Source organism: Salmo trutta, chromosome 21 (assembly GCF_901001165.1).
Source record: "Salmo trutta chromosome 21, fSalTru1.1, whole genome shotgun sequence".
Taxonomy (NCBI): domain Eukaryota; kingdom Metazoa; phylum Chordata; class Actinopteri; order Salmoniformes; family Salmonidae; genus Salmo; species Salmo trutta.
In genome coordinates, this window is record NC_042977.1 from 49,528,149 (window position 1) to 49,546,596 (window position 18,448).

The following is an 18,448-nucleotide window of genomic DNA, read 5'->3' on the forward strand; positions in this document are numbered from 1 at the left end:
CATTAAACATATCAACGAAGAAGAAGTACAGCAACATGGCGTCAGCTGTCACAATGTTTATGTTGTCATTTTTATCCAACGTATTGTTCATTTTGGACGCAGCGGATAGCGATTTCCTGAGTACGCTAGGAGCATGTTACAAACCTATCCGGGACGGTAGACCTACGTCTGTCAAGTAAGTGGTCGTTGATCAGAGATACTTTTAGAAAGAAGAAAGTCACCGCAAAGATGTTTCTCAGTAGACTACTGTGAAGTTACATAAGAGACTGAATGTTATTTATAATTAGGGTTACATTGAGAAAATCGGACCCATTCGATTAAAATGAATGGCCATCCCTTTAGCAAAATATGTACTGAACAAAAATATAAATGTAAAATGTAAAGTGTTGTTCCCATGTTTCATGAGCTGAAGTAATAGATCACAGAAATTATCAATGTGCCCAAATTTGTTTACATCCCAGTTCGTGAGCATTTCTCCTTTGCCAAGATAATTCATCCACCTGACAGGTGTGGCCTATCAAGGAGCTGATTAAACAGCATGATCATTACACAGGTGCACCTTGTGCTGGGGACAATAAAAGGCCACTCTAAAATGTGCAGTTTTGTCACACAACACAATGCCACAGATGTCAAACTGTTTGAGGGAGCGTGAAATTGGAATGTAGATTGCAGGAATGTCCACCAGAGCTGTTGCCAGAGAATTTAATGTTTATTTATCTGCCATATGCCGCCTACAACCGCCCTCCCAACTGAAGACCATGTGTAACCACGCCAGGCCAGGGCTCTCATTTACCAACGTTGCATAGAAAAGCTTGTAAATTAACGAAGAAAATGTATAATGTTCGCAAGTACAAAAAAGTTTCTTGGCGGACGCAGAAATATAACTTTTGATCACCAAAAGTGGAAGCAAAACAATACTTTTTGGAGCCCTCAGCAATGGCTTGACAAATAAGATTTAAAAAAAATATTACTTGGGAGCAGGTTAGAGTTGTGGTAAAGTCTGCCTCATCTGAGTGCAGAACAGTTAATGAAATTTAAAAAGAAATGGTTTGATTTGAAAACATAAAATAAAATGATGGTATAAGTGCAATGGGAGAAGGGCAGAGTGACTCTTCACTGTCTGCTATGGACCAGCACATTGGGACGGTAATTGGAGAGACCTCAGTGTCTGGCATCATTTGTGATACTGAGGACCCTCTCCCAGACCCTGAATACCAGACACACCATCTGATGGTGGTACTGAGGACCCTCTCCCAGACCCTGAATACCAGACACACCATCTGATGGTGATACTGAGGACCCTCTCCCAGACCCTGAATACCAGACACACCATCTGATGGTGATACTGAGGACCCTCTCCTAGACCCTGAATCCCAGACACACCATCTGATGGTGGTACTGAGGACCCTCTCCCAGACCCTGAAGGAATACCAGACACACCATCTGATGGTGGTACTGAGGACCCTCTCCCAGACCCTGAATACCAGACACACCATCTGATGGTAGTAGTGAGGACTCTCTCCTAGACCCTGAATACCAGACACACCAACTGATGGTGGTACTGAGGACCCTCTCCCAGACCCTGGAGGAATACCAGACACACCATCTGATGGTGGTAGTGAGGACCCTCTCCCAGACCCTCAATACCAGACACACCATCTGATGGTGGTACTGAGGACCCTCTCCCAGACCCTGAATACCAGACACACCATCTGATGGTGGTACTGAGGACCCTCTCCCAGACCCTGAATACCAGACACACCATCTGATGGTGATACTGGGGACCCTCTCCCAGACCCTGAAGGAATACCAGACACACCATCTGATGGTGGTACTGAGGACCCTCTCCCAGACCCTGAATACCAGACACACCATCTGATGGTGGTACTGAGGACCCTCTCCTAGACCCTGAATACCAGACACACCATCTGATGGTGGTACTGAGGACCCTCTCCCACAACCTGCATGTTTTGACTGACTCAATCCTGAAACAACAACAACAGCAGGCAGGCAGGCAGGCAGGCAGGCAGGCAGGCAGTGTTTCCCACCACCCGTAGCCCTGGTACCGAGGACAATATCATACTACGGTGTTAGCTATCTGTTCTTCCAAATATTGGAATCAAATCGACAAGGAAAAAACATTTGCATTGCACCAGAACTTATTGTCTCACATGTTTGACACAATCAACAAGTTCTTTCAATGTTGTGGAGCTGCAAGCCTTGACAACGCAGCAAACCTAAAAAAGACATTTTCACATTTGTATTACATTAACGTAATGGCATTTTGAAGGAATGTCATTTCAGAGGCAAACCTTGCTAGGCTGGTATTGCAGTGTGCTTCCTGTCCCAGACAAGCACAGCCAACGCCCTTTCAGCAGGCCTATGGTGCACTCCACTGTTCTTATGCATGCGTGGGCTTGGTTGTACCTAGCCTCTTGTTGGTTTGAGGCGGTTTGTGAGGGGAGCCATCAGCCATGTTTTTAATCGGTAGCCCCGGTCTCCTGCAGTTATGAACACAACCTATTGTTTCCCTAGTAGAGGTCTAACATGACAAATAAAAGCTTGCTAATAAAACATAAGCTATCCATCCTCAACAGCTCCTTCCTGGAGGTTCAGGTCCTACTGAACTGTTCTGCACAATGAATGAATGATTTTTCCCACCTGGCCGTTTGGCCACTACATTCAACGAAAGCCAAATGTGAATCACAGATGACCTGCAAATTGACAGAATGGAAACTTTTTCTGTTGACAAAGTTGAATTTGTTCAACGATGGTGTTTTTATTGTGATGTGGGTGCAGTTCGTTGCTCCAATGACATTTGGTAAATCCAGCTACGGTATGGAAATCCTTTTTCACTCTGGCCTGTTGCACAGCAGTGTACTGAAACTGTATGTATTCAGGGGGCCAATGAAATAATACCATGAAGGACCATGAAGCAATATATTCGGCTCATGGTTGGTTGTGAAATGCCAGACCGATCTGCAATCTCCCGTTGGAATGTTCCAGTGGCCAGAAATCCCAAGGTGGAGAGGACTTGGTTATGCACTGGTATGGTATTGGTACATTTCATCTCCCTTTCTAATACTGGAGAGAGTTTGGTTGCAGAGATACAATAAAATATGTATTGGAAAACTAAATCTATTAATAAGCCAAGCGTCGCTCTCGGCAACAAAAATACAAAATCTGCACGCTCATTGAAAACTCCCAGTGTAATGCAGCTTGTGCCACATCCTCCAGAAATGCAAGATTTGCCATTTTGGACAAATCACAATGTTGCCTTTTTACCTTATTTAACAGATTTAACTAAATTTACACACATTCTCAAGTATAAGTACAAATTGATAAATCCCACACTTTGCTTAGAAATGATCGCACGCAGCATGGTTTACCAACACTTCTGTTCGTGGGCAAACATGGGAAAATGAGGGCCCTATAACCTCCACTTCCTGCTTCTTCACCTGCGGGATCATCTGAGACCAGCCACCCCGACAGCTGATTCATTTGAGGAGTATTTCTGTCTGTAATAAAGCCCTTTTGTGGGGGGGAAAATAAATTCTAATTGGCTGGGCCTGGTTCCTCAATGGATGGGCCTGGCTTCCAAGTGGGTGGGCCTATGTCTTCCCAGGCCCACCTATGGCTGCATACCTGCCCAGTCATGTGAAATCCATAGATTAGGGCCTAATGAATTTATTTCAATTGACTGATTTCCTTATATGAATTGTAACTTAGTAAAATCGTTGAAATTGGCACATATTGCGTTTTTTTTTAAATATTTTTGTTCAGTATATTTTAGCAAACTCTACCTGAATGCTTGAAAAAGAAAAGTGACCCCTATACTGAAAATAATAATTAAAACAGGAAGTGGATAGCGGATAACACGTCTACCGTTCACCCTCACTTCTTGGACAGACCAGAGCCTTAGATATGCCGTTTTATAAACTGTTCTTCCTCTTGTAAGCATTACATGGCAGGAATTTTGATGGCGCGCAAGGCTGCGGGCCAGAAGGTTGTGGGTTCACAGACCACGGTGGACAAGAGTAGGGGTGGAAAGATCTTTATAGATTCATGCAATGCTTTTACTATCATCGTATTTGCACATCCAAGAAAAAAATTGCCTTTTATGAACATTTCATGCAAGTCTACATAATTGAACATATTAGCAGAATGTGTTTTAATACCACACAAATTACAGAAGTTACAGGCTAAGAATGGACAGAGAGAGAACGGACAGAGAGAGAGAACGGACAGAGAGAGAGAACGGACAGAGAGAGAGAGAACGGACAGAGAGAGAGAGAACGGACAGAGAGAGAGAGAACGGACAGAGAGAGAGAACGGACAGAGAGAGAGAACGGACAGAGAGAGAGAACGGACAGAGAGAGAGAACGGACAGAGAGAGAGAGAACGGACAGAGAGAGAGAACGGACAGAGAGAGAGAACGGGCAGAGAGAGAACGAACAGAGAGAGAGAACGGACAGAGAGAGAGAACGGGCAGAGAGAGAGAACGGGCAGAGAGAGAACGGGCAGAGAGAGAACGGGCAGAGAGAGAACGGACAGAGAGAGAACGGACAGAGAGAGAACGGGCAGAGAGAGAACGGACAGTGAGAGTCCTATGTGTTCATCTCATCATTACTTCTCCAACGCCAAATCAGTCTGTCTTGTTTACAACAAAACTGTCCTTGTTTGAAAATCATTTTATCTGAGACGTCATTAGGAATCTGAGCATGTTACTTTCAGAAGTTAAGCCTACCTTGCCACCCCGGACAGAGTAGGTCTACCTTTTTACCCCAGACAGAGTAGGCCTACCTTTCCACCCCAGACAGAGTAGACCTACCTTTCCACCCCAGACAGAGTAGGGTCTACCTTTCCACCCCAGACAGAGTAGGGTCTACCTTTCCACCCCAGACAGAGTAGGACCTACCTTTCCACCCCAGACAGAGTAGACCTACCTTTCCACCCCAGACAGAGTAGGGTCTACCTTTCCACCCCAGACAGAGTAGGGTCTACCTTTCCACCCCAGACAGAGTAGGTCTACCTTTCCACCCCAGACAGAGTAGTCCTACCTTTCCACCCAGGACAGAGTAGTCCTACCTTTCCACCCAGGACAGAGTAGGCCTACCTTTCCACCCCAGACAGAGTAGGGTCTACCTTTCCACCCCAGACAGAGTAGACCTACCTTTCCACCCCAGACAGAGTAGGGTCTACCTTTCCACCCCAGACAGAGTAGGGTCTACCTTTCCACCCCAGACAGAGTAGGACCTACCTTTCCACCCCAGACAGAGTAGACCTACCTTTCCACCCCAGACAGAGTAGGGTCTACCTTTCCACCCCAGACAGAGTAGGTCTACCTTTCCACCCCAGACAGAGTAGTCCTACCTTTCCACCCAGGACAGAGTAGTCCTACCTTTCCACCCAGGACAGAGTAGGCCTACCTTTCCACCCCAGACAGAGTAGGGTCTACCTTTCCACCCCAGACAGAGTAGGCCTACCTTTCCACCCCAGACAGAGTAGGCCTACCTTTCCACCCCAGACAGACAGAGTAGGTCTACCTTTCCACCCCAGACAGAGTAGGGTCTACCTTTCCACCCCAGACAGATTAGGCCTACCTTTCCACCCCAGACAGAGTAGACCTACCTTTCCACCCCAGACAGAATGGGCCTACCTTTCCACCCCAGACAGAGTGGGCCTACCTTTCCACCCCAGACAGAGTAGACCTACCTTTCCACCCCAGACAGAGTAGGTCTACCTTTCCACCCCAGACAGAGTAGGCCTACCTTTCCACCCCAGACAGAGTAGACCTACCTTTCCACCCCAGACAGAGTAGACCTACCTTTCCACCCCAGACAGAGTGGGACTACCTTTCCACCCCAGACAGAGTAGGCCTACCTTTCCACCCCAGACAGAGTAGGCCTACCTTTCCACCCCAGACAGAGTAGGCCTACCTTTCCACCCCAGACAGAGTAGGCCTACCTTTCCACCCCAGACAGAGTAGGCCTACCTTTCCACCCCAGACAGAGTAGGCCTACCTTTCCACCCCAGACAGAGTAGGCCTACCTTTCCACCCCAGACAGAGTAGACCTACCTTTCCACCCCAGACAGAGTAGGACCTACCTTTCCACCCCAGACAGAGTAGGACCTACCTTTCCACCCCAGACAGAGTAGGACCTACCTTTCCACCCCAGACAGAGTAGACCTACCTTTCCACCCCAGGCAGAGTAGGCCTACCTTTCCACCCCAGACAGAGTAGGGTCTACCTTTCCACCCCAGACAGAGTAGGGTCTACCTTTCCACCCCAGACAGAGTAGGTCTACCTTTCCACCCCAGACAGAGTAGGCCTACCTTTCCACCCCAGACAGAGTAGGCCTACCTTTCCACCCCAGACAGAGTAGGCCTACCTTTCCACCCCAGACAGAGTAGGCTTTAATTAACTGCTGGTTGCTCTTCTTCTGTGGTTTAACCCAATGAGAGAAGGTCACAAGTGTTTTCCTAAAAGCTGTCTGGGTTTAAACATCTTCTATTGTACAGAAAGTGACTAGCTTAATCAATTGATAGTGATGGGATTCGATTACTTCCCAAGCAAAGTACATTTTTTTCTTCTCCTCGGCTATCGAAGGTTGTAGCTCCGCCTCAATGTCAAATTAACTAAACAATGATATTCCCATATGCATCGGAGTCACGTCTTTCCCAGCTTCACTCTATATATACAGCAGTATGTGGACACCCCTTCAAATGAGTGGATTCAGCTATTTCAGCAACACACGTTGGTGACAGGCCCTTTCCTGTTTCTGCATGACAATGCCCCCGTGCACAAAGCGAGGTCCATACTGAAATGGTTTGTCGAGATCAGTGTGGAAGACTATTGAATGGCCTGCACAGAGCCCTGACCTCAACCCCATCGAACACCTTTGGGATGAATTGGAACGCCGACTGCGAGCCAATCTCACCGACTGTGAGCCGATCTCACTAATGCTCTTGTGGATGAATGGAGCAAGTCCCTGCAGCAATGAAGAAATATGTGGAAATAGGCTCCAACACAAAGCCCTCTTGTTGTTAGTAGAGTCTAATTAAAATGAAGACTGTTTTAAATTAATTGTGCCTTCTCGAATTTGCCTACTTTCTGCACCATGAGCTGTCCATTTCTGATTGGTTGTGGCTGCAGCTGCTGCTGCTTCCAGTTTCGGCATCACAATGTAACTTTCTAGAATCTGGCTTATTATGAGGACAATAACTCTGGTAAATGCATCATGGACAAGAAACATATTTTTATTAAAATCAATTATAGTAGTTGCAAGTTTTTTTTTTTTTTTTTTTTTTTTTTTAAGTTGACCTCCGGTTTTCATCTTTACGTTTTCCTTCTCAAACGGAACAGAACATCCGTACGCAAGATATAGAGCATCGCAATGTTGCTTTCTCGAATCTGGCTTATTATGGGGTCAATAACTGCATTATGAGGTCAATAACTGCATTATGGGGTCAATAACTGCATTATGGGGTCAATAACTGCATTATGGGGTCAATAACTGCATTACGGGGTCAATAACTGCATTACGGGGTCAATAACTGCATTACGGGGTCAATAACTGCATTACGGGGTCAATAACTGCATTACGGGGTCAATAACTGCATTACGGGGTCAATAACTGCATTACGGGGTCAATAACTGCATTATGAGGTCAATAACTGCATAATGCGGTCAATAACTGCATTACGGGGTCAATAACTGCATTACAGGGTCAATAACTGCATTACGGGGCCAATAACTGCATTACGAGGCCAATAACCCAAGTGTATGTTTTGGGACTAGGCCTAATCAAACATTATTTTCAGATGAAACCTTTGACTCTCCTTTTGAACTGCCACTGTAGACCTATACAGCACAGCCATTGGTTAATAAGGAGCACACACACACACAAAAAAACGTTTTTATCAGGAAGACCATAGCAGGCTGGGGATCAGGGTTGAAATATCCATTGCAGTGGGTAATGCAACCTAGTTTTATTCACACCAGCCCAGCAGCGCGAAAGACTCAGGAAGGAAGTTCATTTTCTTATAAATATAACTTTGCTATGTGCTTCTATAGCCCACTGTGCTATGTGCTTCTATAGACTACTGTATAGCCTACTGTATAGCCCACTGTATAGCCTACTGTATAGCCAGACTACTGTATAGCCTACTGTATAGCCCACTGTATAGCCTACTGTATAGCCCACTGTATAGCCTACTGTATAGCCAGACTACTGTATAGCCTACTGTATAGCCCACTGTATAGCCTACTGTATAGCCCACTGTATAGCCTACTGTATAGCCAGGCTACTGTATAGCCTACTGTATATCCTACTGTATAGCCAGACTACTGTATAGTCTACTGTATAGCCAGCCTACTGTATAGCCAGACTACTGTATAGCCTACTGTATAGCCAGCCTACTGTATAGCCAGCCTACTGTATAGCCAGCCTACTGTATAGCCTACTGTATAGCCAGCCTACTGTATAGCCCACTGTATAGCCTACTGTATAGCCAGACTACTGTATAGCCTACTGTATAGCCAGCCTACTGTATAGCCAGCCTACTGTATAGCCAGCCTACTGTATAGCCTACTGTATAGCCAGCCTACTGTATAGCCCACTGTATAGCCTACTGTAGAGCCAGCCTACTGTATAGCCCACTGTATAGCCAGCCTACTGTATAGCCAGCCTACTGTATAGCCTACTGTATAGTCTACTGTATAGCCTACTGTATAGCCAGCCTACTGTATAGCCAGCCTACTGTATAGCCAGCCTACTGTATAGCCTACTGTATAGCCAGTCTACTGTATAGCCTACTGTATAGCCTACTGTATAGCCCACAGTATAGCCAGCCTACTGTATAGCCAGCATACTGTACAGCCTACTGTATAGCCTACTGTATAGCCAGCCTACTGTATAGCCTACTGTATAGCCAGTCTACCGTGTAGCCTACTGTATAGCCAACCTACTGTATAGCCTACTGTATAGCCATTCTACTGTATAGCCTACTGTATAGCCCACTGTATAGCCAGCCTACTGTATAGCCTACTGTATAGCCCACAGTATAGCCTACTGTATAGCCTACTGTATAGCCAGCCTACTGTATAGCCTGCCTACTGTATAGCCTACTGTATAGCCTACTGTATAGCCAGCCTACTGTATAGCCAGCCTACTGTATAGCCTACTGTATAGCCTACTGTATAGCCTGTAGGCAATTAATCATTTGATTGAGACCACACTAAATAGCCTGTAAGCGCATTTGATATTATCGGATGTCAATATCTAGCCTAATAAGCAACTCATTCTAAAATACCAAGAAATATTGACATTTCATCATCATTACAAATGACATGACTATGTTAAAACAAATACTAAACCCTCTCCTTGACTGAAATGTTAAAAAGCATGCCCCCCCCCCCCCCCATTTTCCTCCATGTAACCATTCTCTAAAAATATCACCCATCCCTAAACACTGTTTTATTAACAACCACATGAATACCTTAATGTATCTGAGCTGTTTGTTGTTGTTTGTTGTCATTTCCCAGGACGTATCCACGACCACATGAATACCTTAATGTATCTGAGTTGTTTGTTGTCATTAACCCAGGACGTATCCACGACCACATGAATACCTTAATGTATCTGAGCTGTTTGTTGTTGTTTGTTGTCATTAACCCAGGATGTATCCACGACCACATGAATACCTTAATGTATCTGAGCTGTTTGTTGTTGTTTGTTGTCATTTCCCAGGACGTATCCACGACCACATGAATACCTTAATGTATCTGAGCTGTTTGTTGTTGTTGTTGTCATTTCCCAGGACGTATCCACGACCACATGAATACCTTAATGTATCTGAGCTGTTTGTTGTTGTTGTCATTAACCCAGGACGTATCCACGACCACATGAATACCTTAATGTATCTGAGCTGTTTGTTGTTGTTGTCATTAACCCAGGACGTATCCACGACCACATGAATACCTTAATGTATCTGAGCTGTTTGTTGTTTGTTGTCATTAACCCAGGACGTATCCACGACCACATGAATACCTTAATGTATCTGAGCTGTTTGTTGTTGTTGTTGTCATTAACCCAGGACGTATCCACGACCACATGAATACCTTAATGTATCTGAGCTGTTTGTTGTTGTTTGTTGTCATTTCCCAGGACGTATCCACGACCACATGAATACCTTAATGTATCTGAGCTGCCAGCAGTTTGGGACTGGAGGAACATTGAGGGGAAAAACTATGTGAGCATCACGAGGAACCAACACATTCCACAGTACTGCGGCTCGTGCTGGGCCATGGGATCTAGCAGTGCGATTGCCGGTAATTTCTCCTCCACAATCATGTACAATGTTGTTACAATGTTGCCAAATTAAACTCCTCCAATAATACACATTTGACCATTTTTGGACTAGTATAACTCACTCTGACTTGTTACAATGTAACAACAACATTGTAACAATGAACTTAACGTGAACAATTAACTTGTTACAATGTAACAACATTAACAATGAACTTAACGTGAACAATTAACTTGTTACAATGTAACAACATTAACAATGAACTTAACGTGAACAATTAACTTGTTACAATGTAACAACATTAACAATGAACTTAACGTGAACAATTAACTTGTTACAATGTCACTCTGTATTACATTTTTCTTATGCCCAAAAAATATATTTTTACAGGCTAACCTTTCGTCATAAGTGATCTAATAAACTTATTTAAAGTCATGCCTCTATCATATCAATACATTTGATGACGTTTTTGTTGTTTTTTTCTTCCCCCCAGACCGTATCAACATCAAGCGTGGTGGTACGTGGCCATCAGCCTATCTGTCTGTCCAGAACGTGATAGACTGTGGCCACGCTGGGTCCTGCTACGGAGGAGACCACACGGGGGTGTACCGATACGCTCACCAGAAGGGCATCCCTGACGAGACATGCAACAACTATCAGGCTAGGAACCAAAGTAGGACCTATAACATGGAATTTAACATTTTGGTTTTTAATTCTGCATCTTGTTTTGACTTGTGCTAGTTCCTCATAACGCCTGATTTGGATCTGGGTTTTTAATTCTGCATCTTGTTTTGACTTGTGCTAGTTCCTCATAACGCCTGATTTGGATCTGGGTGATAAGAGATTCGTTTTGCTAACTCGTTTTCGCGCTAGTTTAAAGCAGTGCACTATGGGGAATAGGGTGCATGGATTGTTACATTTACATTTTGTCTCATAGCGCCGTCACTCATCCATGTGCGGAATTTACATTCACAAATACACTTTCACAGTTTACATTACATTATCCATCACTCACCCTTGTGATCTCTATGATCTACAGAGTGTGAGCTGTTCAACCAGTGATCTCTATGATCTACAGAGTGTGAGCTGTTCAACCAGTGATCTCTATGATCTACAGAGTGTGAGCTGTTCAACCAGTGATCTCTGTGTTCTACAGAGTGTGAGCTGTTCAACCAGTGATCTCTGTGTTCTACAGAGTGTGAGCTGTTCAACCAGCGATCTCTGTGTTCTACAGAGTGTGAGCTGTTCAACCAGCGATCTCTGTGTTCTACAGAGTGTGAGCTGTTCAACCAGCGATCTCTGTGTTCTACAGAGTGTGAGCTGTTCAACCAGTGATCTCTATGATCTACAGAGTGTGAGCTGTTCAACCAGTGTGGGACATGTTCCTCTGATGCGTGTGCTGTGGTGCAGAACTACACCCTGTGGAAGGTAGGAGACTACGGGGAGGTGTCCGGACGAAACCATATGAAGGCTGAGATATACACCAACGGGCCTATCAGGTGAGATCGGTGTTCTTTGGTTAGTCATGTTATCATTTTCTCTCAGTCAGAAGAACAAAATCACAAGTAAAAGTTTTTTTTTTTTTAAATCAGGAAGTAGAAAATAGGAGTTTCCCTTTTTGAATCTCAAAATGATACAATCTTTTTGATATCAAACAAAATGCCCTATTTTAGCCTTGAGTGTTTGTTCAAATGTATAAAGCGAGTAATGTGTATATGTAATACATGTAGTAAAATGTCCTTTTGTAACTAGTGTTTTTTTAATTGTTCTTTCTTTTGATAAACCTCATTCTCACATTGTGGCTATTGTTCTGTCCTCTCCTCAGCTGTGGCGTGATGGCTACGAAGGGCCTGGAGGCGTATGGTGGTGGTGTGTTTGCCGAGTTCCACCCTTTGTCTCTAATGAACCACATCATCTCAGTAGCAGGCTGGGGGGTGACGGAGGACGGGACAGAGTATTGGGTGGTCCGCAACTCCTGGGGAGAGCCTTGGGTTAGTCTCTCTTGTACAATACATTCATTATTACACTTGTATGGAATATTTACTTATTGAAAGACTGGACAACATACACAATATATACAAAAGTATGTGGACACTCCTTTTAAATGAGTGGATTCAGCTATTTCAGCCACACCCGTTGCTGACAGGTATATAAAATCGGATACACTACCATGCAATCTCCATAGACAAACATTGGCAGTAGAATGGTGTTACTGAAGAGTTCAGTGACTTTCAACGTTCCCGAAAAGATGCCTGGGTTTAAACATGTTCTATTGTACAGAAAGTGAATAGCTTAATTAGGGATAGGGGGCAGTATTTTCACGTCCGGATGAAAAGCGTGCCCGAAGTAAACTGCCTGTTACTCAGGCCCAGAAGCTAGGATATGCACATAATTGGTAGATTTGGATAGAAAACACTCTAAAGTTTCTACAATTGTTAAAATAATGTCTGTGAGTATAACAGAACTGATTTGGCAGGCGAAACCCCGAGGACAAACCATCCAGGGAAAAAACAAATTGAGGTCACTGTGTTTTCCATTGGGTTTCTATGGGAAGCCCTATTTAATAGGAACCTGGTTGCAGTTCCTATGGTTTCCACTAGATGTCAACAGTCTTTAGAAATTGTTCGATGTTTTTCTTTTGAGAAATGAAGAAGTAGGGCTGTTCTTTGTAGGTGTCACTCTGAAGGGCTTTAGTCTTTTGGTGCGCGTGAACTGGAACGCGCTTCACGTTGTTTTTATCCGGTATTAGAAACATTTTATCCCGTCTTAAATGTTATCGATTATTTATATTTTAGGATACCTGAGGTTGGATTAGGAACGTTGTTTGAAATGTTTGGACCAAGTTTATAGGTAACTTATTAGATACTTTGTAGTCATGTTGGGCGAGTTGGAACCGGTGTATTTCTGAATCAAACCAGCCAAATAAATAGACATTTTGGGGATATAAAGAAGGACATTATCGAACAAAAGGACCATTTGTGATGTTTCTGGGACATTTGAGTGCCAACAGAAGAAGATCTTCAATGGTAAGGCATTTATTATATCGTTATTTCTGACTTTTGTGTCGCCACCTGTCTGGTTGAAAATGATTTTCATGTGTTTGTATGCGGGGCGCTGTCCTCAGATAATTGCATGGTCTGCTTTCGCCGTAAAGCCTTTTTGAAATCTGACACTGCGGCTGGATTAACAAGAAGTTAAGCTTTATTTTGATGTATTACACTTATATTTTCGTGAATGTCAAATATTGATATTTCTGTAGTTTGAATTTGGCACTCTGCAATTTCACTGGATGTTGTCAAATCGATCCCGCTAAAGGGATTGGCTCGCGAAGTGATCACTAACAGGTTAAACAAGATGGTGCCAACAGACATGGCAGCTCTGCTTCTAGCTCCTAAGCAACTTCGCAGTATTTTGTTTATTTGTGCTCCAAAACACCACCGGCGGAGTGGATCATTTGTTCGTACCCATCAGGGCAATTGAACTTAATCCAAAGGCTGCTCCAAGACTTCGCTGGGGGAGAAGAGGTATTCGGAGTGGACTTCTAGTCCGACTCAGGAGGCGGGCACACCATCCACCGCTTCCGAGTATATTACTCGCTAATGTTCAGGCTCTGGATAATAAAGTAGACAAGCTCAGGGCGAGGATCTCCTTCCAGAGAGACATCAGGGATTGTAACATACTCTGTTTTCAACGAGAACATGGCTCTCTCTGGATATACTGTCCCCCATCCATACAGCCAGCTGGGTTCTCAGTACATCACATCAGACAGGAATAAAGAACTCTCCGGGAAGAAGAAAAGCGGGGGTGAATGTTTCATGATTAACTCCTCATGGTGTGAATGTGGTAATGTACAGAAACTCAAGTCCTTTTGTTCACCCGACCTCCTCACAATCAAATGCCGACCGTATTACCTCCCAAGATAATTATCTTCTGTTATAGTCACAGCCGTGTATATTCCCTCTCAAGCCGATACCACGACGGCCCTCAAAGAACTACACTGGGCTTTATGTAACCTGGAAACCACATATCCTGAGGCCGCATTTATTGTAACTGGAGATTTTAACGAAGCAAATCTGAGGAAAACGCAACCGAAGTTTTATCAACACATTGACTGTAGCACTCGCTCTGGATTAACATTGTACCATTGCTACTCAATGTTTTGAAATGCCTAGAAGGCGGACACCGAGGTCTTGCTTCCGAACGAGCTATACACCTTCTTCGTCCGCTTTGAGGATAATACAGTGCCACCGACATGGCCCGTTACCAAGGATTGTGGGCTCTCCTCCTCCGTGGCCAACGTAAGACATTTAAGCTTGTTAACCCTCGCAAGGTTAATGGCCCAGACGGCATCGCTAGCCGTATCCCCAGAGCATGTGCAGACTAGCTGGCTGGAGTGTTTACGGACATATTCAATCACTCCCTTTCCCAGTGTGTTGTCCCCACTCGCTTCAAGATGGCCACCATTGTTCCTGTACTCAAGAAAGCAACGGTAACTGAACTAAATAAATGACTATCGCCCCGTAGCACTCACTTCTGTCATCATGAAGTGCTTTGAGAGACTAGTTAAGGATCATATCACCTCTATCTTATCTGACACCCTAGACCCACTTCAATTTGCTTACCGCCCCAATAGGTCCACTGACGATGCAATCGCCACCACACTGCACAATGCCCTATCCCATCTGGACAAGAGGAATACCTATGTAAGAATGCTGTTCGTTGACTACAGCTCAGCATTCAACACCACAGTACCCTCCAAACTCATCATCAAGCTGGAGGCCCTGGGCCTCAACCCCGCCCTGTGCAACTGGGTCCTGGACTTCCTGTCGGGCCACCCCAGGTGGTGAAGGTAGGAAACAACACCTCCACTTCGCTGATCCTCAACACTGGAGCCCCACAAGGGTGCGTGCTCAGCCCCCTCCTGTTCACCCATGACTGTGTGGCCACGCACGCCTCCAACTCAATCAAATAGTTCACCCACAGAGACAACCTCAGTAAGGCTGAAGAAACTTGGCTTGGCCCCTAAAACCCCCACAGACTTTTACAGATGCACAATTGAGAGCATCCTGTCGGGCTGTATCACCGCCTGGTACGGCAACTGCACCGCCTGCAACCGCAGGACTCTCCAGAGACAGTCTAGAAGGGGTTCCCACATATGCTGAGCACTTATTGGCTGCTTTTCCTTAACTCTGTGGTCCAACTCATCCCAAAGAAGGTGACTACGTTATGAAGCTGGTTTTGAGAATGCCAAGAGTGTGCAAAGCTGCCATCAAGGCAAAGGGTGGCTACTTTGAAGAATCTCAAATATAAAATATATTTTGATTTGTTAAACACTTTTTGGTTACTACATGATTCCATATGTGTTATTTCATAGTTTTGATGTCTTCACTATTTTTCTACGGTGTAGAAAATAGTAAAAAAATATATAATTACCTTGAATGAGTAGGTGTGTCCAAACTTTTCACTGGTACTGTACTGTGCCTTGGAATCACTGGTCACTTTGATAATGTTTACACACTGGTTTACTCATCTCAAATGTATTCTACTGTATTTTAATCAATGCCACTCTGAGCAATGTCAATCTAATATTTTATATATTTCTTAATTCCATTATTTTTATGTGTAAATATGTGTATGTGACCAATACAATTTGACTTGATTTGTTTTCATCAATTGATAGTGACAGAATTATATTACTCCCCAAGTGAAGTCACATTTTTTTTGTCTCCTTGGCTATAGAAGGTTGTAGTTGAGCCTCTGATTGTCAAAGAAACTCAATGACGTCTGTCCTCGGTTGCAACACTCACTACCGAGTTCCAAACTGCCTCTGGAAGCAACGTCAGCACAATAACTGTTCGTCGGGAGCTTCATGAAATGAGTTTCCATGGCTGAGCAGCCGCACACAAACCTAAGATCACCATGCGCAATGCCAAGCGTCGGCTGGAGAGGTGTAACGCTCGCCGCCATTGGACTCTGGATCAGTGGAAACTCGTTCTCTGGAGTGATGAATCCCGCTTCACCATGTGGCAGTCCGACGGATTAATCTGGGTTTGGTGGATGCCAAGAGAATGCTACCTGCCCCAATGCATAGTGCCAACTGTAAAGTTTGGTGGAGGAAGAATAATGGTCTGGGGCTGTTCTTCATGGTTCGGGCCCCTTAGTTCAAGTGAAGGGAAATCTTAACGCTACAGCATAGAATGACATTCTAGATGATTCTGTGCTTCCAACTTTGTGGCAACAGTTTGGGGAAAGCTCTTTCCTGTTTCAGCATGAACAATTCCCCTGTGCATAAAGCGAGGTTCATACAGAAATGGTGTGTCAAGATCAGTGTGAAGGAACTTGACTGGCCTACACAGAGCCCTGACCTCAACCCCGTTGAACACCTTTGGGATGAATTGGAACGCCAACTGTGAGCCAGGCCTAATCGCCCCAACAACAGTCCCCGACCTCACTAATGCTCTTGTTGCAGCAATGTTCCAACATCTAGTGGAAAGCCTTCCCAGAAGAGTAGAGGCTGTTATAGCAGCAAAGGGGGGGACCAACTCCATATTAATACCCATGATTTTGGAATGAGATGTTTGACGTGCAGGTGTCCACATCCTTTTGGTCATGCAGTGTATGAGCTTCACTTTCTGTTGATCCTGTTTTGGATGATTTTATAGCTCAGGGACAAACTTTGTCTTTTACTCATCTATACATTTATGATGTAAACATGGAGGCTAACGGGGGGAGGTACCCGCGGAGGCTAACGGGGGGAGGTACCCGCACAGGGTAACACAGTGTTTTGTTTTGTGTTTTGCAGGGAGAGTACGGCTGGGCGAGGATCGTAACCAGTGCTTATAAAGGAGGGAAAGGTAACTGGTACAACCTGGCCATAGAGAAGAGTTGTGCTTACGGAGACCCCATCGTTACGTAGAGGACGAGAGGAAACGAGTCTGATTTCTATGGTGTCGTAACCATCAGCTGGCTGACCTGATCGCTGAATATTAATATTGGAGAATACAGTGCGTCATTCGAAACAGGTGACCAGTGCTGCCATGAACTGAATGTGCTGTCCAATGGTTCACATAGTAGGACATTCAACTTCATCTGGGCCCCGTATTCATTAAAAACCGTCTTAGAGTCAGAGTTCTGATCTAGGACCAGTTTAACCTTTTTAGATTGTAGTGAATAAGATTACATGGACAGGGGAGGATCTGATCTGAGATCAGCACTCCTACTGTGAGACGCTTTGTGAATACGGGACCTGGACATGGCTTTCAGCTCAGTCATGGTCCGTCGCAGGATTACTTTCAAACTCTATGTTTCAGTCTTGTGACAGCGCTGAAATACTGTCAAACACAACTACACTAAACCACACTACACACTAATTCTGCACTGGGCTATTTGACTGGTGTTTATTAACAAATGTTTTTGAAAGAATAAACAATGATATTTTTTTGTTGCCTTTTTTTTCATTTGGTTTTGTAGTTTGTACGGCAAAACATGGATCTAACAAACCCGGTTTAAGCAGGTAATTGTGCCTTAAAGCTGTTCATCGGTCAGGAAAGGTCGGGAAAGGTCAGGATAATCTGGATAATCTGGTTAGTTACATTACGCTCCCGATCTTTCTTTAGATTGGATAGTTTGCCCGTCCTGATGGTCAAATCCCAGATACAAACTAATCTACAGGCGAGGCTATCGTCGTTAGTTTAGTAAATGAGATAGCCGCTCTAAAGACGTTAATCTCGTTTAAAGACCCAGTTCAGTCAAAAACATCATTTTCCACTGTCTTTTATATATATATTTCCACACTATGAGGTTGGAATAATACTGTGAAATTAAGAAAATTATAATGTTATTTTAGTGTAAGAGTTTGTTTTGAAAAGGCCGCTTGAAATTTCAGCATGTTTTCTGGGGGATGACATTTTAATTTGTTAGATAGAGTTCTCTCCATCACAATACCATTACAGCAGTACAGCATGCCTTAACTGTTTACCAAACATGCCACATGCACAAGCGTTGCAAAATAAATATACACATACTTATTCAATAATTTCATCCAAACTGCTCGCGTACGTTAATTTGACCAGAACTCGGTTCTATTTGAACATAACTCCAATGGTGGAACAAGCTCCCTCACGACGCCAGGACAGCG

At 44.2% G+C, this 18,448-nt stretch overlaps 1 protein-coding gene across 1 annotated transcript; it reads left to right on the forward strand.

Annotated features, from left to right (window-relative positions):
- LOC115157612 (cathepsin Z) lies at positions 1-17,757 on the forward strand. Its single transcript, XM_029706009.1, has 6 exons — positions 1-175; positions 10,170-10,333; positions 10,805-10,984; positions 11,663-11,810; positions 12,137-12,302; positions 17,114-17,757. The coding sequence occupies exons 1-6, from the start codon at positions 36-38 to the stop codon at positions 17,225-17,227; spliced, it is 912 nt and encodes a 303-aa protein (XP_029561869.1). The 5' UTR covers positions 1-35; the 3' UTR covers positions 17,228-17,757.
- The last annotated feature ends 691 nt before the right edge of the window (positions 17,758-18,448 follow it).